General features: G+C 37.8%; 2 protein-coding genes across 7 annotated transcripts in view; both read right to left on the bottom strand.

Annotated features, from left to right (window-relative positions):
• myo5aa (myosin VAa) overlaps positions 1-2,215 on the bottom strand; it is a 154,671-nt gene extending 152,456 nt beyond the window's left edge. For all 6 annotated transcript variants that reach the window (XM_068214929.2, XM_073930023.1, XM_073930022.1 and 3 more), the window contains exon 1: positions 1,944-2,215. In XM_068214929.2, coding sequence (XP_068071030.2) covers positions 1,944-1,970 — 27 coding nt within the window. In that variant the 5' untranslated portion in view covers positions 1,971-2,215. The remainder of the gene's footprint in view (positions 1-1,943) is intronic.
• An 8,723-nt stretch (positions 2,216-10,938) lies between these two features.
• On the bottom strand, positions 10,939-23,641 carry arpp19a (cAMP-regulated phosphoprotein 19a). The gene is given in 3 exon segments (NM_200630.1): positions 10,939-15,139; positions 19,644-19,763; positions 23,543-23,641. Coding segments are annotated over 3 exon segments (336 nt in total). The 5' UTR covers positions 23,588-23,641; the 3' UTR covers positions 10,939-14,968.
• Positions 23,642-27,391: the final 3,750 nt, after the last annotated feature.

Raw genomic sequence — 27,391 nt, 5'->3', positions numbered from 1 at the left:
AAACTGTAACTAATGCTAAAGTATACATTTGTAATTTATACAGAGAACTTTGTCAACCGATTGCAGTGTTGTGTGGGTTATTGTTTTATACAATATATATTTTTATTGGGTTTTATACAGTTTTTTATATCTAATATAATTCCAATATATACCAATTAGTCACAAAACTGGTTTCAAGGTTTACCACAGTTAAGAAAAGTCCTGCTTTGAAAACCTAAAATTTTCTGTTAAAAAAGATATCCAAAGACCCCCTTATTCTTTCTTAAAATACAATATATTATGTTCAATAGGACAAAAGCTGCAGTTTTTTTAACCCAGACATTTAAAAATAACTTATTTTAATACTGCAATACTGCGATTTTTTTTCCTAGGTCAGAACCTTTTACTGGCCAATGCCTAATACTAATTAAGCATGAGACGATAACTGTTTTCAAAAAAAGTAAAGGTTTAAAAACGGCCAAAATTTTCTTCTATACCATTTCTAAGTTATATATAAGATTTTTTTTTGTTTGTTTTAAGGACAACAGTATCTCCAGCTAAAAAGATATTCAAAGATGCAGTTCTAAAATTTAAAGAAATATGTATTTTTTAAAACTAATGAAGACAGCAGAAGTCAATGATTCATTTGAATTATTTAGCCTAACATGTGTATTGTTCCAAAATACTACAAATGTTTCTTAAAATAAAATATATCATTTTCAAAGGGGGATTTTTTTTTGTTTTGTTTTGTTTTTTACCCAGACATTTAAAAAGAATATATTTTAGAGCAGAGATCACAATAACGTGAAACCATGATATTTTATCCAAGGTTATCATATCGTCAGAATCATACACCGGCCCATGCCTAATACTAAAATAAAACACATATATTTCAATCATTAAATGACCCACAATTTGCCAAGAAAGTATATCATTTGACCACAAACCCAACCATGTTACCCATATAAAAATGCTTTAGTCTATTACAAAAAACCTTTGTAGAGCTAGATCGTTGCTACTTGTCTAAGGCCTGAATCCAAATAAACATTCTGTGCTCTAGGAGATTTCAAAAGAATCCATCAGTGCATTTACAATAAGACAGCTGCATCATGGGGGATGGGTGAGCCTCCCCCATTCTCTCTCTCTCTCTCTCTCTCTCTCTCACTCTTGAGTAAAACAACCAGTCATTCGTCATCTGAGACATCATTATGACCATATGTGATGACGTCACATTCAGGCTGCTACGCAACAATATCACACTTATTTTTGTCTTCAAAGAGACACGCCTTAAATATGAACAGGCCGCGCAGCAAGAGACCCAAAACAACTACTCACTGCAAGATGCAGACTGTGTTAGAGCATGCTCGCATCAGCACCAGAGATGCTCCCATCATCCCATGCAGGCAACGATGCTCACATCAGCACCGCCCGCATCCCACTGGCTCTCAGCCATCAACCACAACTGTGACCCATATCAATACATCCTTTGAAAACCTCTTGCTTGCCTAACACTCAAGATTTTTTTTTTGCATCTGACTATCAATAGTGCATTTAATACAGTTCAAAGCTTATGCATGCATTAATTTTCAGTAAAATGACAAGCAATGCAGTGTTTCATAAACATTCACTATAAATGCTACAGTTAACGCAGCATTTCTTAACAATGTTGACGTTTTAAAAGGTAAATAGCGTGTTAATCTCATATAACAAAAGAATAATAAGCATAACACTGTCGTTTTAGAGCATAAACAATGAGCTATTCATGAGGAATAAAGCATGTGTGGGGAAATACATAATTCATATGATCAGAGGGCAATAATGTCAACATATGCACTACAATGACAACACGACCAACGTGCAATCACCAATAACCGCGCTTTTTGTCAACACGCTGGCGTTTAATTTACAGCCTTGGCATTTATATTTGACGTCCAGACGGCCAGATGCTGAGTGTGTGAGTTTACCTTTGTATATAATTCAGACGCAGCCATGATGATGATGGTCGCTCGGTGTTCCTGCAAATCACAGTCAGCTGAACATCCGAACGGTCGCGAACATTCAAGTCTCTCCGGTGGATTTCACTCAGCGAAAGGTCTTTGGGAGGACGTCATGAATCCAAAGGCTTCTGCTCATTCCTCATGGAGCTGCTGCTCGCGTGTGAGTTCTTTTTTTTTTTTTTTTTTTTTGGTGTGTCTCTGTTCGTTCTGGGTGCGATCTATGCAGAGAATGAGTCAATGAAAACGCGGTTGCCATGACCAAGAGAAACAATGAGGCAAGAGTGCGCTCTGGTGGACAAGAGTGGATCATCACACGCTGGCATCCCAGCAGTTTTCTAAAATTTTGTTTGAATTTTTGCTATTTTAATATCAAATTAGATTGTTTTTAATTTTAGAGAAATTCAAAGTATAAAAAAGAAAAACAATGACAGAAAATATTTTTGTAATTTGATTATAATTTATATGTTAATAAAACCTATAAAAATAACAGTAATAATAATAATAATAATAATAATAATAATTATTATTATTATTATTATATTTATTATTATTAAATAAACATTATTATTATATACAGTTAGACAGAATTATTAGCCCCCCTGTTTATTGTTTTCCCCAATTTCTGTTTAAAAAAGATTTTTTTCAACACATTTCTAATCATAATAGTTTTAATAACTCATCTCTAATAACTGATTTATTTTATCTTTGCCATGATGAAAGTAAATAATATTTGACTAAATATTTTTACAAGACACTTCTATACAGCTTAAACTGACATTTAAAGGCTTAACTAGGTTAATTAGGCAAGTTATTGTATAACGATGGTTTTTTTTCTGTACAGTCGAAAAACAAATGCTTGAAGGGGCAAATAATTTTGTCCTCAAAATGATGTTTAAAAAATTAATAACTGCTTTTATTCTAGCCGAAATAAGACTTTCTCCAGAAAAATAATAATAATACCAGACATACCGTGAAAATTTCCTTGCCCTGTTAATCATCATTTGGGAAATATTTAAAAAAGAAGAAAAAAATCAACGGGGGGCTAATAATTCTGACTTCAACTGTAACATTATTAAATATGCCTACTATAAAATTATTAAATAAACCTTTTTTTTTTAAAATTAATTTGGTAATAAATATTTTCCCAGAGATTGGTTGCGGCTGGAAGGGCATCCGCTGTGTATAAACGTGCTGGAAAAGTTGGCGGTTGATTCCGCTGTGGCGACCCCTGATCAATAAATGGATCAATAAAAAGAAAATGAAAGAATGAATGGTAATAATAATAATAATTAAAAAAAAATATATATATATATATATATATATATATATATATATATATATATATATATATATATATATATACACACACACACACATACACACACACACAGTATATTGTAATATGCTGATTTTGTGCTTAGGAAAATTTTCAATATATCAATTTAATGTTTTTTTTTTTTTTTTTTAATTCTTCTTCTTTATAAGACTTAAAAAAATTATTAGTTACTAATAATTAATGTTTAATTTTAAATACCAAAAAATCTGGTTCCCACATTGATAATAATTAGAACATTCAGTTTTTTTATCACATAAATTGTAATTTATTCGTAAATTTACTTTATTTCACTTTTAGTAGTAGTGCTTTTATATTTATATATTGCTTATATATATAAATTAGGTTAACTAGGCAGGTTAGGGTAATTGGGCAAGCTGTTGAATAATGATGGTTTGTTCTGTAGACTATTGAAAAAAAAATTGCCTAAAGGGGCTAATAATTTTGCCCTTAAATGGTGTTTAGAAAATTAAAAACTGGTTTCTACAGAACAAAAAAATATTATTAGACATACTGTAAAATTTATTTGCTCTGTTTAACATAATTTGGGAAATATTTAAAAAAGAGAAAAAAAATCAAATGGGGGCTAATTATTTTGACTTCAACTACAATATATATATATATATATATATATATATATATATATGTGTGTGTGTGTGTGTGTGTGTGTGTGTGTGTGTGTGTGTGTGTGTGTGTGTGTGTGTAATTTGATGCAAAAATGATATAATACATACATACATAGATTTTTTCTTGTTTTTTATTAAGATATTAAACACTTTCTAGTGTTTAAGAAGCTGATCTTGTGAAAAGAGTTAGCATGAATGCTGAGCAGTAAAGTCTAGAAGGGATACACCTTTGGATACACACATCCTTAACGCCCCTAAGGCTTACTGTTCATTTTTAATACTCAGAATATATTTGATCAGTTACACATCAGAAACAAAAAATAAATAAACAAATAAAATAGAACCAAATTTGTCTAAATTTATTTTTAAGTGAAGTTTATTCATAAACTAATTTCGAGAGGATCACGTGCTTATGATTTATCACGTCCAGTCTCGCATTTGCTAATCACTAATCTTCCAATCATATGAGCCCTAAGGCACCATAAATAGTCTAAGTTTTCAGTTCACTTTATCTTCGTTTGGAAGAAGCAGCTTCACCGTAGCTAGCTCCGTTGAAGAACCAACTCTAAACCAGCATGGACAACTAAAGCAGCAACAAGCTACAATCTTCAGGATCTTCATTTGGAAGAACGCTCTGCTCTGCTCATCAACTACAAAAGCTACAAGTGCTACAAGCTACAAAAGCTTCAAGCTACAATCTACAATATACAATCTAAAAGCTTCAATCTACAAGCTACAATATACAAGCTACAGCAACAACAACAACAACTACTATTGCTACCATTTCAAACAACTACAACTCCAACAATTTCATCAACAGCTTAAACAACAACACCAAAACCTTCCACTTCAAAGAGCCTCCACAACGCATCTGCTGTGTCTTCAACCTTATTTCCCAGCAAGATATAAGCCAAACTCCAAAGCTATTGCAATAAAACGGAACCCTCACCTTCTCCTAGCAGTACACATGCTATCCATCGTTTAACAGATTGTTTGCTGGAATGTGTTCAGCAGAGCAGCAGCTCCAGCCACAAACAATGTTGAATTTGATCAACAAAATGGCCGCCAGGCTTTTTGCACCTTTTGCATGGCCTGACTGAAACTCCTTAAGCCAATAGCTGTAAAGATAAGCGTCTCCATCCAATGAGCTAAAAGACTGGAGATGGTCCCGCCCTCTCTCTTGACTCTGTTGCAAAGACCTTATGAATGAATAGGCCAGACACGCTTGTAAATTTAGTTTTTTAAAAATTTAAAAAAAAAAAAAAAAAAAATTCCATTTGACATTTAACTCCTGAAAAGATTATTACCCAACCAGTAAATATTAACAAGCTATTGAAAAACATTATGCCATCAAGCACAGAAGTCCAATTGTAATACGCCAGCAACTCATGTGTTGATTTACAAGCGTCATATAAGATTATATAGCAAGTCAGTCGGATGTGAAAACGGCAAAGAAACAAACTTCCCACTTGACTGTTATAAATACAAATTTAAACTTCACTATCACTTCACATGCTCAGTCTTCAAGGGGTACCAGTTTTCCAGGACCACCAGACTAGCCATATCCCATGTCCTCAGCTCTCCATTCATCTGTCATCCCGTTAGGAGACGAACACCCACCCCTACCATCCTTGCACATCGTATCAATGAAGTCATCGGACCATGCATTATCAAAAGCGCTTCCATTTACAGCCGCCCATGCCCTTATTAAGATGCCTCGCATGGATATAAACTAAAACAATTTTCATGTCTGCCATACTTGTATTATTTGCAAAGATTTAATTTCTGATTCTCTTTGTTTTTTCTATTTTAGAGATCATGACTGCTGGCTCCAGAAGCTGACCCTCATCCAACCTATTACACTCCACATCCTCTTCACAAAGGATACATTCCATTTTTCACTTTATCCAATCTGTCCTAACCTGCAGTCTGCAACCTCCGAACCTGAAACCGTCGATTATCTTATTAAAAAGAAATCGACAACAACTTCATGATTGGAACTCCAAGGCTCCTCCTTTTAATATCTCGCGCATTAGCCCCATTGGTGTCGCTACTCAAAAATGTTCTGGCAAAAACGCCTTGTAGTCGACCTTTCGTCCCAACACAATTGCTCCTTTCCTAGCATTAACAGCACTATCCCATTGGACGAATATTTACTTAACTACCACGACATTGATCAAGAGATCTCTCTCATAAAGATAGCCAGTCGTAACACCTGGCTAGCCAAAGAAGACATTTCCCCTACCTTTAAAATCATGCCAATCCACCCAGACTTCTGGCACCTTTTGGCATTTATTGGCGAAATCAATTCTATTTTTCGGATGCAAAAGCAGCCCAAAAAATATTTGACATAATGTCAGAAGCTTTATGCTGGATTCTGTCTAATATTTACGAAATGCCATACCTCATTCACCTTCTAGACGATTTTCTTATTTTCCCCCGTCATCTCCTCCAGCCAAACACCTAGCGATCACCCAGCAGGTTTTCGCTGATCTCGGAAGGACCCAGTACTTCAATCGAATTTCTGGGTATTAATCTAGACTCGCATAAATTCCAAGCATCCCTTCCTAAAGAGAAAATCAATCGAATAATTTCTCTATCCCAAATTTTCCTTGAAAAACAGATGTGCACACAACGAGAACTCCTACCAATTCTCGGCCATCTAAATTTCGCTATGCGCATTATTCCTTTCATTTCCCACCTCCATCAATTATCCACCACAGTTCATGGTTTAGAAGAAACAATTTTTCTCTCCAAACCCAGTCGCGATGAACTTTGCTTATGGATCTCTTTCCTTAAGCAATGGAACGGCTGTTCCTTTTTCTACAGCGACTTGATTGCATCCCCTATTGACATCAACACATACACAGACGCTGCCCCTCCAATAGGTTACAGTGGCTAATATAAAGGACACTGGTTTGTCTCAACATGGCCAACCCAATTGTAATTCCATTCCAAAGACCAATGTTTTTCAGCCCTTTTCAAATTCTACCCTATCATCGCAGCAGCCATCCTGTGGGGGGACGAATGGTCTACATCTAGCATTCTCTTTCACTGCGATAACGAAGCTACAGTGCATTGCATTAACAAAGGGCGCTCCCACTCCCAATCGCTTATGCCATTTTTAAGACACCTTATCTGGATATCTGCTAAAAAACAATTTATCATGATTGCTGAACATGTACCTGGTTGCAAAAACCAAATCGCTGACTCTCTCTCTCATTTCTCTTTGCAGATATTCTGGCAACTAGCCCCGGAAGCAGACCCTCACCCAACGCCGGTCCCTCCTTATTCAGTAACGATATTTCCATAAACCACCCACTTCATAATCTTCATCAAACTTCTCTATCTTTTATCCTACAAGCAATAGCTCCCAGAACCCTCAATGCATACCTCACAGCATGGAATTCGTTCAAACAATTCCATACCATGCTAGACAACCCATTACACTCAAAATCCTTACCTCATGCATCTACACCCTCCATAAAGGTTACATTTCCTCCCATACAGCCCGCACCTTAGATGCTATGTTCAATCTAGCATTTTTTGGGGGGTTTCTTAAATGTTCTGAATTAACAGTTACATCCAAATTTAACCCTCTACTCCACCCCACCATCTCAGATCTAGCTTTGCAAGACAGGGAAACTATCTCTTTCCTTATCAAACAAAGCAAAACAGATTAATTCCAGAGAGGACACTCTATCCTCATTTTCAATATTCCTTCACCTACACGCCCATTCCAAACCCTCTTAGCCTAGAAAATCTCAAGAGGCTAACCCACTGGCCCCGCTTTTTACTGATGACGCTAACCGTCCAGTATCTCGATTCTGGTTTCAAAAACACCTTAAAGAAATCTTTCGCCTATCAGGTTTTTTCCCAGAGCCCTTTTCCAGCCACTCATTCAGGATTGGCGCAGCCACTACAACGGGCTCTCACACCATCAGATCCAGACCCTTGGTCGCTGGTCTTCTGAAGTTTTCAAATCTTATATACGTCTCAGTAAATACCACCTAAAGAAAGCCCAACAGGCTTTAACCAACCCCCAAGCACCTCCTCACACGGCTCCAACTCAAAAAGGTGTCTAACAGAGCCTCGACTCTCGCAAGAGTCATCCAAACCAAACCCCGCAGAAGCCCAATTGTCCACCCATGGCACCCTTACATGTTTGCCAAGGACTCCCTCAAGGGCCATTGCAGTTAGCATCTTCTGCAATCACCAATAGCTATTTACAGATGCAGACGTTTGTATCCACATGTTCTTTGCGCATTTACTGCGTTTGTACATATGTATTATATTTGTGCTTGTTCCCTTCTTCCAACTTTTCCAAATCTTTTATCCTTATAACCCTACTTTTCAGCCTCTCGTTCCTTTCTTCTCTACACTCCACTCCCAACTAATCTATTTTACACTCTACCTCTAATGATCTTGTTTCTCCTGTCTAGACTCTTCAGACACCCGAAGGGGCCCCCTTGAGCTCCAACTCTCGCAGGATTCGGCCATAGCGGCCACAGTCCTTTCTTCTTCACGATGTTACCTATTCTTTTTCCGCCTAGACTCTTTCTCCAAGCTCCAAACCCCGCAGGGGTCCGCTCAAGCTAAAACTTCTTCACTCTACTTCAACTACCTCTCTTCTCCTTATGACTCACCCTCTAGCTCTGACCCCCACAGGGGTCGCTCCGAGCCCCAATCTCTCGCAAGAGTTATCCAAATCCTCTTTCCCACTCACTGATATCTATCTCCTCCTATCCGCAATCTACCCTCAAGCTCTGACCTCCACACAGGTCGCTCAGAGCTCCAACTCTCACAAGAGTTACTCTCTTCCACTCACTGCTACCTATCTCCCCCTATCTACACTCTACCCCCAAGCTCTGACCTCCACAGAGGTCGCTTCAAGCTCCAACTCTCGCAAGAGTTACTCTCTTCCACTCATTGCTCCTCCCAGCTACACTCTACCCTCAAGCTCTAACCTCCGCAGAGGTCACTCCTATCTACACCCTACCCTCAAACTCAAACCTCCGCAGAGGTCACTCCTATCTACACCCTACCCTCAAGCTCAAACCTCCGCAGAGGTCACTCCTATCTACACCCTACCTTCAAGCTCAAACCTCCGCAGAGGTCGCTCCTAGCTACACTCTACCCTCAAGCTCAAACCTCCGCAGAGGTCACTCCTATCTACACTCTACCCTCAAGCTCAAACCTCCGCAGAGGTCACTCCTATCTACACCCTACCCTCAAGCTCAAACCTCCGCAGAGGTCACTCCTATCTACACCCTACCTTCAAGCTCAAACCTCCGCAGAGGTCGCTCCTATCTACACCCTACCCTCAAGCTCAAACCTCCGCAGAGGTCACTCCTATCTACACCCTACCTTCAAGCTCAAACCTCCGCAGAGGTCGCTCCTATCTACACCCTACCCTCAAGCTCTAACCTCCGCAGAGGTCACTCCTATCTACACCCTACCCTCAAGCTCAAACCTCCGCAGAGGTCACTCCTATATACACCCTACCTTCAAGCTCAAACCTCCGCAGAGGTCGCTCCTATCTACACCCTATCCTCAAGCTCAAACCTCCGCAGAGGTCACTCCTATCTACACCCTACCTTTAAGCTCAAACCTCCGCAGAGGTCGCTCCTATCTACACCCTACCCTCAAGCTCTAACCTCCGCAGAGGTCACTCCTATCTACACCCTACCCTCAAGCTCTAACCTCCGCAGAGGCCGCTCTAAACTCAAACTCTCACAAAGCTCCATCTTTCGTAAGAGCTACTCTCCTCCACTCTCTGCTCCATACCTTCACTCTACTCTGGCCCCCGCAGGGGTCACTTAGAGCTCCAACTCCCACAAGATTCACTCAAAGTTCTCTTTCCACTGCTTCAAACCACCTATTCTCCCCTTCTTCTTAACCCCGAAAACCATGAACCCCGCAGGGGTTCCTTCAAACTCTAACTCCAGCAAGAGTTATCAGAATCCTCTTTTCACCCTTATTAATCCTATCTAATTAATGCCCATGCATTTAACCTCTTTCCTTCTATTATATCCAGCAGCCGGATATAGCTCTAAATTTCCTGCCTTTTGGGGGGTTTTTTCTTCGAATACGCGGCTGCTGTCCCGAGCGATTAATTTCTGCATTTTGGGGAGTTCTGAGATCCACCGAGCTCAGGCTCCCTTCTTGCTCTGCCAACGGGAGGAAGCCCCGGGCTCGAGGAGCCCTTGAGCTCGGGGCTCTCTCCCGGGACAGCATGCCAAATAAGCTTTGTAAATCATCAGCTAAGTGTGAACTCTTGAAGTGAAGTTTATTCATAAACTAATTTCGAGAGGATCACGTGCTTATGATTTATCACGTCCAGTCTCGCATTTGCTAATCACTAATCTTCCAATCATATGAGCCCTAAGGCACCATAAATAGTCTAAGTTTTCAGTTCACTTTATCTTCGTTTGGAAGAAACCCCCCTCCTCCCCTATTCTCCTCCTTTACCTGTAATTGGGCGGCACGGCGGTCCAGTGGTTAGCACTGTGAACCACACAGCAAGAATACTGCCGGTCCTAGTTCGATAGGACCGGTGAGTGTTTCTGTGGGGAGTTTGTATGTCCTTCCCGTGTCCGCGTGGGTTTTCCCCGGGCTCTCCGGTTTCCTCCCACCATCCAAAGACATTCAACATACTTAACAATCAAGCTGGTCTAATTCCTTACGTTCCCTTAGCTACAGCGGCAGGGGAGTTCTGAGATCCACCGAGCTCAGGCTCCCTTCTTGCTCTGCCAACGGGAGGAAGCCCCGGGCTCGAGGAGCCCTTGAGCTCGGGGCTCTCTCCCGGGACAGCATGCCAAATAAGCTTTGTAAATCATCAGCTAAGTGTGAACTCTTGAAAAGATTAGCATGATAGTCTGCTAATGCTCTGGTAGTTTAAAAAATTACAAATGGCGAACACGATGTCTAATAATAGCAATCCTCAAAGTATTCTTTTGTGGTTGAGATAGATGAAAAAAATCGACTCAAAAGCACAGAAGGTTTGTAAAACTATTTTATTTACAAGTCAAAATGGCTCAAAAGCGGCCACAGTCTATGCTCATGCAAACCGTGGACAATTGACTGTAGTGCGACGATGTGTGTGTGTGAGGAGCCGACAGACAACCGTCTCCCTCCTCTGCATAGAAGACAATGTACAGGAGATCTCGTGGAGTTTATTACACACCAGAAGGTAGAGAAGCCTCCTTACTGCCCGGTGTCTACATCCAGACCCAAGTGATGTATGAAAAAGGTACGTGTGGCGTTCTAGAACTGCTTGCCAATCTGTGCATTGGCACTACATCATTGTAAGGCTTTAAGCTCTATGATACAAGGCAAGATGACAGCAGCCTCAGAGACCTGCATTACATGCTATCAAACATGACGAATCGAGTGTCCTCCACTTAAAGCTGAAACATGACCAAAAAAAGAGAGACAAGCATTCTCATGAAAGAAACAGGGTGCAGATCAACCACATTATTAGAGGTTACTTTCAATCCACAATCAGTTCAAGCACTCAAGTCCATAATTATGGAAAGGTTCATCCCAAAATGAAAATTTTGGTCAAATTTACTCACTTTAAAGTCTTTCTGAGATATCCACGACACATATATGACTTTTTTTTTTGGGATATTATATTTAAGCTGCATTCCTTTCACACAATGGAACGACCACATTAATTAAACACGCCAACAATCATTGAAGTAAAATAAAAAATGTCAATTTATTGTACCTTTCAACGCAAAACGCCCTTTAAAGTAGCTAGTTTTGGGAACTTCGGTTTGGCAATGATTCTGAAGTATGGTGGTTTCTGTGTTTTAAAGAAGCCGAAATGGTTTCCAACATTGTTCCTCTGTACCGTTATAGTGGTATGTGGACAGTTATTGTAAAATGTATAACTTTTAATACAATCTTTATCATTATTGTTACAATTATTAGTGTGATCAGGGGGTTTCAGAAAGAAGGTAAAGTGAAAACTCTTGAGTATGTTAACACTGAAAAGAGGGAAACTCTAGTTTTTGTGTTTCAGAATGGGACGTGTCAAATTTAAAAAAGCAGAGTAAGTCAAACCCATTTCTAAAACTAGGGAGGTAACTCATATTCAGTTCATAGTCAGTTACCAAGGTAGGTTAACTGGTCAGAAGCAGGCTTTCTTTGGTAAACCCAGAGCTTCTCTCAGTCTTCTCTCCCTTTCAAATGGGCAAGCAATGTTTAAGTACTACATTCCATCATGCATGCCGCAAAAAACATTTTAGATATTTTATCTTATTTCAAGTACAATATGAAGAAAAAGCACAGCACTTAAATCAAGACGGTATTCCTTTATATGAAAATTATATTAGATATTTAGGGGCTATTTAACATGTCAATGTTTTCATCCTTTATGTCTTTTTTTCACAGGCCAATTTTGTTTTTGGGACTGAAAACACATAAATTTGAAAACGGTTATTAAGTAGACATTTTTGAAGATGTAACCATTGTCGTGTACACATAAAAACCCCAAAACAAAAGTCTTTGAAAACACATAAATCTGAAAACGGGTTACAAAGTAGAAGCTTTTAAAAACGCCACTTTTGTCGTGTCTACGTAGACACCCAAAAACGAGTCTTTGAATACACAAATCTGAAAATAGTTACAAGGTAGTTTTTGAAACGTCAACATTGTTGTGTTTGTGTAAACATGAAAGCGAGAGTCTTTGAAAACAAATAAATCTGAAAACGAGTTACAAAGTAGAAGTTTTGAAAATGCCACCGTTGTCATGTCCACATAAACACCCGAAAGTATGATTGTTTGAAAACGCATTAATCTTAGTTTTTGAAAATGCAGCCGTTTTATGTCCCCGTAAACACCCAAAAACGAGTCTTTGCAAACACAAATCTGAAAATAATTACAGAGTAGAACATTTTTAAAAATGTCACTGTTGTCCGCATAAACACCCGAAAACACGTTCTTGAAAAACATCAATCTGAAATGGTTACAAAGTAGAAGTTTTTTGTTTTAAATATCACCATTGTCGTGTTTGCATAAACACTCGAAAAGGAGTCTTTGATATCAAATGAATGTGAAAACGGGTTAAAAAAAAGGCATTTTTGAATAACACCACCATAGTCATGTTCACATAAATACCTGAAAAGGAGTCTTTGAAAACACACAAATCTGAAAATGCCACTGTTGTCATGTCTGCGTAAACACCCGAAAACAAGTCTTTGTAACCCATTTTCAGATTTATCCGTTTTAAAAGTAGAAGTTTTTGAAAATGCCACTGTTGCAGTGTCTGCATAAATGTGGTTAAGTTTGCGATAATATCTGAAAATGAGTCCTTGAAAACGACAAGTCTAACATGTGCCTGGTAAATTGGTGGCGCCGCCAACAGCCGCCGACTTGTGGCGCCGGTGTGTGTACCCTGATAGAAACCTATGTTTAGAATTCTAAAATGCCTGGCGGTGCGTGGCCCTACGCGGCGTGTTGCCGAGCGGCACTTCTGGTGTGCGACCTGCTTTATTTTTATTTGCTGAGGGCATTCAAATTAAATGCATTTTGCTTAAGTAAAATTATCTATCCTTGAGGAATTAAAAATAATCTTAATGCAAATCAAAAAACATACTATTTGTCAAGTGTTTTAACTTTGTCAAGTAGAGAAGCTCCAATCTCGGAGTTGATTGAACTAACTTCAGCTGATCTGAAACTGAAAAGACTGAGTTTCCCATCTCAGAGTAAGTCAACTCTGTGTTCAAGTGTAAACCTAGAGTCGGTACCTCCTTACTGAAATGGGCCCCATTTTAACATGGCTCTAAATATTGTAACAATGCAAGATTTGTGATAAAATGAGCTAATGTTAAGAAATACTGCAATTATAGATGCTCTGATTAATTGTGTGCAAATAGTTTGTTGTCAATAAATCACATTGAACTGGAAATCACTAATTTGGCAGATCACACAAAGCGATCGTAGTTTGGCAAAGTAAATCATGAGGAACAGGGTCAGAATATAACGGGTCAATCTGCCACAAAAAAAGACAAAACTTGCAAAAGTTCAAAACAAAAGTGGAATAAAACTAAACTAAATTATTATGGCCGTCGAAATTGGAAGTTGCCTGAGAAAATGAATGAGAAGTATCAATTGGCAGCATTTGTTTTAAACAAAACAGCCAATAAGAATGCAGGGACTTTAAATTGAACACTATTTAAAACACTGACATTTTGTCGAATGTTTGCTGACTGAATTTTACACACTCGTGAATTTTCTCATCATAAACAACAAGATGAAAGTAAGATGAAAGCAGCTTCATTAATTATAATGAGATGATCAGGACTGACATCCTGAGGACAACTAATACTAATGTTATCTAATAGCACCTCACTGTAATCTCATTTACAATTGTACATACTCATACTTGGTCTGATGTTTTTATGGTCCGAATGTCGATGGTTGCTGCATTTCTCATGACTTGACTGCAGCACACCACTTTATTGTATTTGAACTGAACGCAAACAGAGATGATGCTAGGGAATTACTTAAATATCCTTATATCCCACACAAACCTACTGTACATCAAGTCTAGAAGACTCTTCAGCCCTTTTCTTCGACAGACTTTGTTTGAAACAGAGCAGCTTGGACATTCCACTAAACATCTCCTTTTAAGTAGAGTAAATAACATCAGAATTTTCATTTCTGGGAGACCTTGTCCTCTAAGCAGTGGGCAATTCAGGAATGGTTACAGTTTTTAAAATGCAAAACATCTTCTAAAATGCTGTTTGCCCTCACTAGTAAATATGTACACTTTCGACTACACACTACAACACATGAAAAATACCAGACGACCTTTGAGAACTTCACCCCCCTTTGGAGCCACGACCCAGCCCATCTCACAGTGCGGCAGTACAGCTCTGGAACATCTGCAACCCTTGAATATTCAGTGTGTTTTCAGAGGACAGGAAACAAGAGAGAGGACGAGGGCAGGAATGCAGGATCAGAGAGAAATATGGATGAAGAGACAGGAAGTGGGAGTGTGGAGGGAAGGACAGCAGCAGGTATCAGCCAGCCAGTTTGCTGGCCACCAGAGAGGTTTTCCTCTGCGGGAGGTCCTGAGGAGTGGGGATATGGTCTCCGGTGATCTCGGCCTTCTCCGTCTGCGCTGCTGGAAGCTGCTTGTTCTTGATTTTGGCCTTCGCCATGTTGTAGTCACCCGAGTCAAAGTACTTTGGCTGGAAAAGAAAGCGGTGGAGAAGAGTTTTATGAGACTCTAGCATTATGGAATGAAGTTCTGCACAAGACTTTTGGCCAGCGGAGAAATTAAAATGGTCGTGCCCAACTGAGTCTGGTTCTCTCAAGGTTTTTATTCTTCACTCCCATCAGGTGAAGTTTTTTTTTCCCTCTCCGCTGTTGCCACTGCCTCGCATGGTTCAGGATTGGTAGAGCTACGCATCGATGAATTGGCTCTTCAGTGTTTGAACTCTCAGTAATGATTAAATCACACTGAACTGAGCTAAACTGAACTGAACTTAAACACTAAAACCTGAACCACACTGTTCCAGTTACTGAACCACACTGTTCCAGTTACTATGACCATTTATGTGAAGCTGCTTTGACACAATCTACATTGTAAAAGCGCTATACAAATAAAGCTGAATTGAATTGAATTGAATATGGATTTATTTGCAGTAAAAAATAAATCCAGAGAAACTATCTGTTAACATTATACACTACCTGACAAAAGTCTTTTTGCCTATCAAGTATTAGGAACAACAAATAATAACTTGACTTCTAGTTGATCATTCGGTATCAGAAGTGGCTTATATAAAAGGCAAAGACCTCTAGATTACATTTATTTTACCAAAATAAAATATGATCATGCCTTGATTTTTAATTAATTAATTAGGACAGTAAGGTCTGCCTTTGGTGAGACAAAAGTCTTGTCACCTAACAGAAATTCAAGAGTTCATACTTAGCTGATGATTGATAATAGAGCTAGTGAGGCGTGCTGTCCCGGGAGAGAGCCCTTAGCTTATAGGATCCTCGAGCCCTGGGCTCCCTCCCGTTGCAAGGCAAGAGGGGAGTTTGAGCTCAGGTAGATCTTGATGACTCCCCCTCCTGCTTATTGTAGCTAAGTGTCAGATATGGATGCTGAAAAGGTATACTCAAGAGTTTGGCTAAAATGTTTTGGATTAAATGTGTAGTGTGCTTGTTTTTAAACTGTGGGAGGATCCGGGGAAAAGCCAAGCGATCACGGAAGAAGCAAAACTCAAAAATGTCGCCTGGTTTGGAAAGGAATTAAACCAGGGGCATTCTTGCTGTGAGGCAACAGCGCTAATCACTGGCCAAGGTGTCGCCCTTTTGAAAGGAGGGAAAGGAGGGTTGGGTGGGGGTTCTTCAAGACGAAGATATTGAGATGAGAAAAGTCTGGTTATTTATAGTTAGTTAAGGATCGTCTGATAGGATAATTAGTCATTAGCTAAAGCTGGAACAGTTGAACAATCATAAGCATGTGATCCTCTTGAAATTTGTTTATAAATAAACTTCACTAATGTACAGTATAGAATATAAAGTCATAGTGTAGTGGAAAAGGAATTAATATTGTGTATTACTCCCATGAGCTTGGAGGACTGCATCCATACATCTCTGCAATGACTCATTCAGAAAAGTCATCTGGATTGGCAAAGAAAGTGTTCTTGCAGGACTCCCAGAGTTCATCAAGACACTTTGGAATCATTATCAATGCCCCCTCCTTCATCTTACCCCAGACATGCTCAATCATGTTCATGTCTTGTGACTAGGCTGGCCAATCCTGGAGCACCTTGACCTTCTTTGCTTTCAGGAAGTTTGATGTGGATGCTGAAGTATGACAAGGAGTTCTATCCTGGTAAAGATTTTGCTCTCTCCTGTGGTTTTTAATGCAATGAGCAGCACAAATGTCTTGATACCTCAGGCTGTTAATGTTGAAATCCACTCTGCAGATCTCTCACTGAATACTGAATAAAACCCCAAACCATGACTTTTTTTTTCACCAAACTTGACTGATTTCAATGAGAATCTTGGGTCTATGTGGGTTTCAATAGGTCTTCTGCAGTATTTGTGATGGGGATGCAGTTCAACAGATGATTCATCTGAAAAATCTATCTCCTGCCAGTTATTATTTGTTGCTCTTATGACTGGAGTTTTTTCTTGTAAGGCATGGCTTTTGAAAATGATGACATAAAACTCTGCTGGGTAGTTGCGCTGGTTCACCAACACTTGTTTGGGTCTGTAATTTCTTAGCATCTTTATAAGAGTGGCATTGTTTTAATTAATGAAACGGGTTTGTGGTGTTGCCTGCTTTTAATGGCAAGAGTCGTCTGCGCTGTTTGCAGTGCACATTGCTCTGTTTTGTGTCGGATTGCAAAAAACTAAGTAGCTCCAGACTACTGAGTGTAGAGATGTTTCTTGTCATCAATGTCAAGTGACTTTTTTTTACCTTATTTTTTTCTTACTCCTTCAAGTGCAACTAACACTGTATGACTGTAAACTTGTAGGCTACTGCATGCGGCATCCGGAAGGGCAGGCTGCAAAATGCCTGTGCAGCATTACACATAGTGCGAAAATATTAGGGCTGGACGACATGGTAAAAATTTAGATCACAATATATTTCTTAATTACAGTCGATATTATATATTCCCGATATCGATATGGACAATATTAAAAAGTGATAATGTGAGTGTTAATTTAGGTGTTTATGTGAGGATCGTACGTATGTATGTTTGGGGTGTGTATGTGGGTGTATGCATGCATCAAGTTTATATGTAAATGTGCAAGTTTCATACAAGTTTTGAACATTAAATAGAATAGGTGTATATGCAGGTCATGTGTTTTATGTATGTGTTGATAAGCGAAGTTTGATTTGAATCCTACAAGGTGCCTCATAGCATCTGTGTTTGCTTCATTGCCTTCTTTTCTGACACCGCTGGTTTCAGTGTCAGGGAGGTTGGCTTAAACTTTTATAATGCCTCAACTTCTGACTCTCAATATGTTTAATCGGGTGGAACTGCTTCAAATGGTGGAACAGATTTGATGTGTTCCCGATGCTAGTCGGCACCACTCTCCGGCAAATTGTGCAGAGCACCGAAACTATACGTTTATCGGAACTTAAAAAGCCGATCCACTTCCACACCACTGCATTAGTCTTTCCTCTCTTATCAACTATTTCATCTGCATTCCTACTTGTGGAAGCTTGTTCATTCACATTCTGTATTCAGGGCACTCATTTTGTAGCTAAAACTTTTTGCGATGGAGCTTAACCAACTGCTGAGTGCTGACAGCGCATGTCTGTGATGTACGTCATCACGCAAGTGACATCACGCTCTTTTTGACGGCTAAGCACTGCACATTATTCAGCAACAAATGATTATATACAAGTTATTATACATATAATTAAAAAAAAAAAAAAATATATATATATATATATATATATATATATATATATATATATATATATATATATATATATATATATATATATATATCGAAACATCAGAAATGGGTTTAAAACTCATATCGCTGTTATTGAAAAAAAAATGTACCACGATATATATATTGATATCGAATTATTGTCTAGCCCTGCTAAATATTTTCAAACACTTATTGTGATTATTAATTATTGTCATAATCGTTTTATCGGAAAAATATATATTGTGATAATTATCGTTATCAAACTATCGGCCAGCCCTAATTTCACAGAAGGACCCATTTCAAACACTTGACTGAAACTATGAAGCAAGTTTTCAGTAAAAACATTATTAAATGTGGTATTTGCACGTGCGTTCTGGTTTAACATAAGCAACATTTAATACAAAAGGCTGTAATTCACTGAGAAGGAACGCAAACAGAAAGATTATTTGCGATTTAACTCATCATTTGCATGATGAAATCCCAAGAAATATGTAAATATGAAATATGGCTTTGTGTTAGGGGTGTCAAAATTAATTGTTTCTACGGTGCACCACGGTGCAGACACGGACAATTCGGTATTGGTTCAGTAATAATCATAACCAGTTATTATGTACTGACGTCATTTATCTCATATGCGCCATGTCGCGGTAGCTTACTATGGCGAAGGGAGGCGAGCGCGAGTATGTACAACAATCTACTTAAAAACAACTTAAAAACGAAGAAACTGTGCTCAATTTCACTGCGTGCGTGTTTGCTGGACAGTCTTTCACTGACACTTACAGCAGAAGCCCATATAGAAGCCAGCTTTATAGAATAATGCGCAGGACAATCGCATGCCTTATTGTTCTGCCCTACATTATATGCTGCTTTGTTTATAGAGCTGTGAACCTACACTGGTCTCACGGTTTGGTTCGGTTACGATTATCATGCCATCGATTCGGTTTAATATGATATCTCGGTGCATCACGGTGCATTGACGATGCTTTCCATACACCGTTTTAGATTTTCTTCACAGTGGAACAAGAAAACAGATCACTCCCTCCCACAGAGTGAAAAGACACCTGTATAGGCTCAAAAGGCAGCTCTAGTTTAAGTTGGCTTTTATGCGTTTCGTGTGTTTGGTCCAGACACAGCCCAACGTGAGGCAACTACACAGTTGGGTTTCATGGATGTTTGGTGTTGGCATGCTGTGTGTCCTGGGCCTAACACAACTTGCACATCTTTACAGTATAAAACCATCATCCCACCAATAAGGATAGAAAGAGAGAGAGTGTTAATGGATCTCACCCCCTTCTGCAGTCGTTTTCTGAGGAGATCGGACCCTCCGGGTTTATTACCCAGGTGTGGATATTTGGCCTTCAGTTTGGCTTCCTCCATTTTCTCTAGACAGATCTTATTCTCCTCATCCTGAGGAAAAAAAAAAAAAAAATCACGCTTTTAACAGCAATACATTTGAGCCATATTGGCACCATTTAATTTTTTTCTCAGACACGCTAAGAAGTTATTCCAAAGTATAAATGTGAAATGATGAAACGATTGCACTTCAGTTACAAATAGTCAGAAGATATCAAACATGCTTGTAATTAGGAATGTTACAATTAGTAATTTTTGTTGTGCAAATATTTTGATATACATGATAACAATAAGTGTTTTTACTGCCATTTTAAGACCAGTTTATGTCTGTGTTTATATGATTATACAGCATATAAATAGTCAACACATTAAAGTGACAAAAACGACATGTAAATGTGCTTGTAAAGTGGCTTTAACGTTTTTTCTGAATGGTCACTTTACTGGAACTTCACCGTCTACTAAAGCTGTCAGAGGTTTTCAGGATAATGTGAAAAATCACCTTTTGTTTACCTTTTAGTAAGCATTGTTTGTTAAAGAGTTGAACCCTGAATTCGCTGACGCCTCCAATGGAGATAGGATGAGATGACAAAAGCTAACCAATCAGCTAAAATGTTGAAGACATTTCATTTTTATGTACACACGATGGACGATATATATGCTTCACCGAAATGATCGAAGTCATGTCTATGTATTGCACAATAAGTTGATATATTGATCAGGGCTCGAAATTTACTTTTTACTTGGTAGTGCTCCCAACTTCAAATATTTAGGAGCACCAGAAAAAATTTAGGAGCACCCACTAAAAATGAATGAGCACCACTGCAAATTTTATTTTAAGGGATATATTGTATTTGAAAACAACATTAGGACTAACAAAAACCAAAAACAACTATCTAACTAATGCTGAGATGACTTGATATTTGTGCAATAATTCCAAAATGCATGTCTAATAATTATAGAATATTAATAATGATGAAAATGACAATAATAGTAACAATGAATTACATTTCTCATTATGATGCTGCTTTGAATGTGCTTGAATGTAAGTTATCTGCTATAAAAAGTCTGTTACTTTATGAAAAAATGGTTTGCATCAAAAAAATTAAGCATTGCAGTAAAAAATATTGATTTTGTGCTATTGTTTTTATATGCATGTCAGTTTAATAAATAATATTTTGGCTACAAAACAAACGAAAGATTATAAAAAATCATTCGATTCAATGCTGAAAGCTGCAAAACAGTCATCAGTAACTAAATAGAAATATGATATACATCTCAAGAAAGAACAGACAAAAGAAAGTAAGAAAAGTCTCACTTCTATCACTCTTTAAATGTTTTGATTTCAGTGTGTGTCATTTTAAATGCTCAGTCTCGTTATGAGCTGATCTTAATTTTTCTGTGTTTGTGGAAAGCAGGTGAGTCAGCTGACCCAATATATGAGCTGGAAGAGCAGGATTCTCGCGATGACCACCGGCGCAATACCGATCTTTGTTATAAGCCGCAGTTTTAGTGTAAACTTAAAGGCGAGCTACTTTGGCGATGATGTGTACAGTGTTAGATTTGACATTTGCGCTGAACACGCTGTGTTGAGATTACGGGTGTTTTCCGGGATAAATAACAAAATGGGTGGGTCGGTGGATGGAGACGGGTTTGAAATACAGGGAAACTCCCAGGAAAAACAGGAGTGTTGCCTCACACATACACTCTGCAGTCTGACTACTTCAATATTGTTGATAAGCCGTGGTGGGCATTTCGCTGTCGACCAATCGCAACAGGCTGTCATCGGTCCAATCAGCGCAGATTAGCTTCGCGCTAAGGAGGGGTTTGGGAACAAATGAATCGCTAAACATTTCATATGAGAGTCGCTGGGATAATTAGGTAAAAAAAAATGCACATTACAAGACAATGAAAGTGTATTTTGACCTTGCATGCATATCAGCCTGTTGTTGGAGACCCTTAAAACCAAAATATAACCCTTTTATTGTATAATAGGGGCTCTTTAGTTTGAATATAAATTTATTTGATGTAATTTATTATATACATATAACAAACAAACTACAGTCATAAATAAACACAATGGAGCAAATATTCAAGTGAAATAAACTGTGTGTTGTTTTTCTTGGGAGTGTCTAACAGTATTCGGGTACAGAAATTGAAAAATCAAATGTACAGTAAAAGAGAATTGCATAGACTTCATATATAATTCAATAAAATGTCTTTTTTTATCCTCTTTATGTTGTCTTAAATGCTTTAAACTCTTAAAATGTTCACATAGGCCTTTAAAAGCGTTTAAACTTTTACTGTATAATGGTTAAATTCTGCAGTGTCTCCACAAATCTCACGTTTTGACCTGTGGATTCTGGTCATCTATATTCATAACTCAACATTGCATATCTTGCAATGTGACTATTGCAGATGCACAAATTGCGATATCGATGCTCAAACAATATATTGTACAGCCCTAATTTCTACCTTGGATGGCTAGTATTGGCTACAGTACAATGGTTAAATTGACCGAATGCATTTCTTTTTCCTGCTTTTTTTGAATACATGTGCCTCAAGTTTCCCAGCAACTTTCTGCTAACAAACACATAATATTACTTCATACTGTACATGTACACTTCAAAAAACATTTTCTATTTGGGTAAAAAAATACTTTGCTCCCCTGCTTGCCGGACAACGTGGGCTATTTTATAAAAAGATTGTATTTTAGGTTAATAGCCACATAAAATAGGACAACAGACATCCAAAGACTAATTTTAAATTAGCTTTGAATGTAAATATGAAGCGACAAAAATTCAGTTGGACATTCTCATCTATCTATAAATTTTATTGCTAAAAATAAAAAAATTTATATATAATAACAATTTGGTGGACTATTGTGTAACAGCCTATATAAAATTCATGTATGGAAACATAGTTATTGACAGTCTTAGCACTGATATTCTCAACAACTATGGCTAATATATAATGGCAAGAATCAGATTTAGTTATTTCCAAAAGTAAAACTAGATGTTTAGATGTTTTAGAAAGATTAATAAATAAAATCTAAAGGTATCAAGAGAACAAAAGTTTCTTACAGGGGTAGAACTGAAGTATTACAGTCTAATAAAACTTAGTTAATATAGTTAACTGTAACAGAAATATGGGATATTCGTAATCGCCACAGTTCTCAAATCTTAGTCTAGAGATTACTTTTTATGTAACTGAGCTTTAATTTCAATATCGAAGTGTATTGATTATTTTGAATGAAATGATGGTGCTGTTTTATTCATTGTATGTCGTGTAAGAATTTCATGATTATAAAATCTTTGTCAATCTACACTGACTTCCCTCAGCTTACGTATACATAGACAGAGAAATTGTAGTTAATATAACGATACTGATGGCTTTGCACCAGTAAACTTAGCTTCGCATGCTAATGGTTAGCTAACATCACAACCCTATCTGGAACAAGACAAACTAACAGCAACATTATTAATAGCCAAATTTCAACCCATACATTTTCTCCACTTTATCTATCAGGAAATGTAATAGAGATGGTCATTTTAATATTCTATCAGAGTATTGGTCATAAAAGGCCTTAACACATCTGTAGCAGCAGAGCTTTGAATTAACGTTACATTCAGATGTACCAGAAAGACAGAACATAAAGCTAACATCAAATCCGCCAGTGGTAATAAAGCAGGGTTTATAGGAAGATCGCTTTTTAACCAGTGTGTTATCGATGCTATGTGAATTTATCCGAGTCGGTAAATACTGTTTTATAGCAGAGAAGCTCATATCTCCTAAGACTGCAACGGTTTGATGTCATAATCTTCAAATATACTCACTTTCTGCTCCGCCACATTCGTCTCCTCAGACTTTATATCCTCCATTTCGCCTTATATATTTGATCTGTGTTGATTGTTTAGTTTAGAAATCACAATCTGAGCTTCTAATCTGCGGACTATTCTACTGTATGCATATAGCCCGCCCACGAACGTACCAATACTACTATGGTGAAGGCTGACTAATGAATAATAATCACGTAAGGTGACGTACGACCAATGGTAATGAATGGTAATTCATTTTATATATATATATATATATATATATATATATATATATATATATATATATATATATATATATATATATATATATATATATATATATATATATATATATATATATATATGTATTGTTTATTATTATTGTGTTTTAACAATACAAACATATTAACCACTTGGATGACATCAAGTACAATAATAAACAAGTAAAATTAATAAAAATAATAATTAAATAATAAAAACAACACACAGAGGCAAAGTACAGGGGCAAATTCTCAAATTAAATAATATTTACCAAGTCTTTAATAAAAAAATTCAGTTTTAATTTTTTTTTGCTGTAAATATTTTGTAAAGTAGTAATTAAACATATTAAGTCACATAGAACAATCTGCAACTTAACCGGGTGCTCCGGTTTCCCACACAGTCCGAAGACATGTGCTATAAGTGATATGGGTGAGCTAAATTGTTCTTAGTGTATGTGAGTAAATAAGAGTGTACGGGTGTTTGCCTTTGATGGGTTGCAGCTTGAAGGGTATCCGCTGCGCAAAACATATGCTGGATAAGTTTTCGGTTCATTCCACTTTGGCGACCCCTGATGAAAAAAAGGACTAAGCCGTATAGAAAATAATTGAATGAATGAATGAATGAATGAATAATGTACAGTTTGGTGACTAGATTTCTGAACAAAATAGTTGCACATATTACTATCTATAGGTTGTATTTTTTAAAGTTGTCACAGTATGTCATCAGTGATATATAATGGAGTTTTAGTTAGGGTACTTTTTAATTTAACTGTTTTATTGATGCATATTAGTCAGAGAGTTCGAATACAAAGAATCACAAGACATCAATTGTTCTAAAAGAAAACAAAATTACTTAACATTTTCTTCCTCTCTGAATCAAACAGCACAATTATATATTCTTGCATCAAATAGGTAGGCTATTTTTGACATGATTTCATAAGTCTTGCATAATTTATAAAGGAAGTTTGTATTTAACTGGAATTATTTGTAATTTGATACATTCACATCAGCTCTGCTACTGGAATCGCCAGTGTATTAATGTTGGTTTTGTTATTATGGATGATGTTCTCCTGCTTGACCTCTGTGGATTTGAGATATGGATCAATTGCATGTCAAAAATCTTCAGAGCTTTTCAGAGTTCAGAGCACACCTACTGATTGTGTAATCATCACAGAGTGTGTAATTGTTACGGAATGTGTAATCGTCACGTCAAGGAGTCAATCCAATCTTCACAAAAAGTTTGCTTTGGTGAGCTATTTCGAACTGCCAAAATGAACTTCATTTGGATGGATTTTGTTTGAAATTATGTCATTTCACTTTGTTCTTCAAGTTATTTTGAAGTATACTGGGGACTTAAAGATCCTCTTTTATGAGTTTTTGAAAATTACCATCCATGCAGTGTGTAACTAAGTGAATGAAAACATCCAGCTGAGGTTTAAATCTGAAAGTGCAACGTGTTCAAACTATTGATTCTTTTGAGGTGACTCAGAGTCAGCTGAATGATTTGTTCTTTGTTCAGAACTTTTGCCTGGATGCGTCAACTTTGATACGGTACATCGCCAAATATAAAGTGATGGATCTGGTAAAACGTGACTGCACCTTTGAGGAATCATAGGATTGATCATGACATGAAGATCAGTACAGTATCACTGAGAGATGGCCAGACATGAGGCTGTAGAGAATAAAGGGTCAAAGTTCGTTTTCACAACAATACCACAGTATACCATGTGCTGTGTTTGTTCCTGTCCTTTTTCTGATGTCTAATACAATAACCTACACTGCAGCATGGGATTTGCCAGCCATTTGTTATTAAAGGACGCATCAGCAAAGACTACTTATGTATGGGACTTAGTCAATAACTGTCACACAATTTATATGGACCAGTTTCTTCTTCCTCCAGATCCTGTAAGTTTTTGATTAAAATGGTTGTCTCGTTTTCTGTAGTTTGCAAAATATGTATTTAATTGTGTGTTGTAACTTGTAACTGCTGTGCGTGGCTTGTGAACACTTCTGTTATAGATCAGTGCTTGTAATGTATCTCTCAGGTTAAATCTTTGAGGCAATTCAGATATTGCATCCAATATTCTTACTTTACCAATTTATATGCGTTTTGTGCTCGCGATCCTCTGCCCTTTGACGTTGACAACAACATTAACGATGTTAAAACTGGCTTAAAATTGTAACATTAGAGAGACAGTGGGACCAGGTAAATTGAAAAGAAAAATCTTAAATAAATTTAGCAAAAACATAACTAACAAAAGTAATAAAATTAATTAAAGTCAGTATAAATGAAAGTCAGTTATGAAAAGCATGTGAATGGTAGTGAACTGAGCTCATGATTTAAAACAAACTAAAATAAATAAAAAACGCCAGGCAGGGAGGTCCGGCTAATCAAGCTCTCCTCTCATGTCATATGTTGGATTCTTTATCCCACTTGTTAAGTGTGACATCACGCCGGGTCCAAGTGCTCTATTCAACTGTATGGGGAGACTCATGAAATGATAATAATAAATGTTTACAAATCGATTTAATACTTTTAAAAATCACAAATCACAATATATATGTCCATGCCTAATATCCGATGGCCAGAAAGTAATTCATTTTTTTATAAATTGTTACAATTTCGGTATTTGTGATACAGCAAGCCCAGAGATTGTTGTGTACGCTATGAGATTATATAAGATTAACTTTAATGTGTGATATGAATAAAAAGTAATCATAAACGAATAATTTCTCAACTCAAATTAGTGGCGGCTTGGACCCGGAAACAGTACAACATACGTCACCAACACGTCACCACTTAAGGCTGATTTATACTTCTGCGTCAAACACTGGCGTATGCTACGGCGCTGACGCATAGCCCTTCACCGTGGCCGTCGGCGTCGCTGACGTGCACCTCTCAAAAAATGTAACTACACGTCGCAACAACGCGTAGCTCAAGCTCTGTGATTGGTTGGCTTGGTAGCGCTGACGAGTCGGGGCGGGACCGAGAGCCGCGCGAATGGTGCGAACCCAATGTAGCTATTGTTTACAAGTGTGGAGTCCCGTGAAGGAGCTCCGGATGGAAAGTTTTGTTTTGTGTTTACCACATAGTTAAAGTTGCTGCACGTCCGCCGGTTCCTGCCTCAAAATGAGCGAATTTGAGCCACTTGTACATCTCGGAAGTGTTCAGGAAAAGCAAAAAAGCAGCAAAGAAACTCGACACAGAGGAACATTTACACCTCACTGCCAACTAGCGTTTCGGAAGTGTTAATGCAAACCAACAGAGACAGCGCGCAGAAGTATAAATGCACAGCCAAGCGCGTTGCCTGCGCCGTGGGTTACGCCGGTCACTTGATGCAGAAGTATAAATCAGGCATTAACAAGTTGATAGGCACCACATAATGGGTCTCAGGTGAGATGACCCACCCACCAAACAGGTCCCACATGAAACCTACCATCCCCCAATACCCCCCCCCCCCCCCCCCCATATATGCCACAAACAATACCAATAATTGCTCTTCTCTTCAATTTCAAACCATCTCCTTTCCCTTTTTTCTCTCTCTCTAAACCTTAAAACATTAGTACTGCTTACAAAAATTCTTTGGGATGGTAGAGTGTCAGGTAA

Source organism: Danio rerio, chromosome 18 (genome assembly GCF_049306965.1).
Source record: "Danio rerio strain Tuebingen ecotype United States chromosome 18, GRCz12tu, whole genome shotgun sequence".
In the NCBI taxonomy this organism is placed as follows: Eukaryota; Metazoa; Chordata; class Actinopteri; order Cypriniformes; family Danionidae; genus Danio; species Danio rerio.
This window is presented reverse-complemented; position numbering and strand designations above follow the sequence as displayed.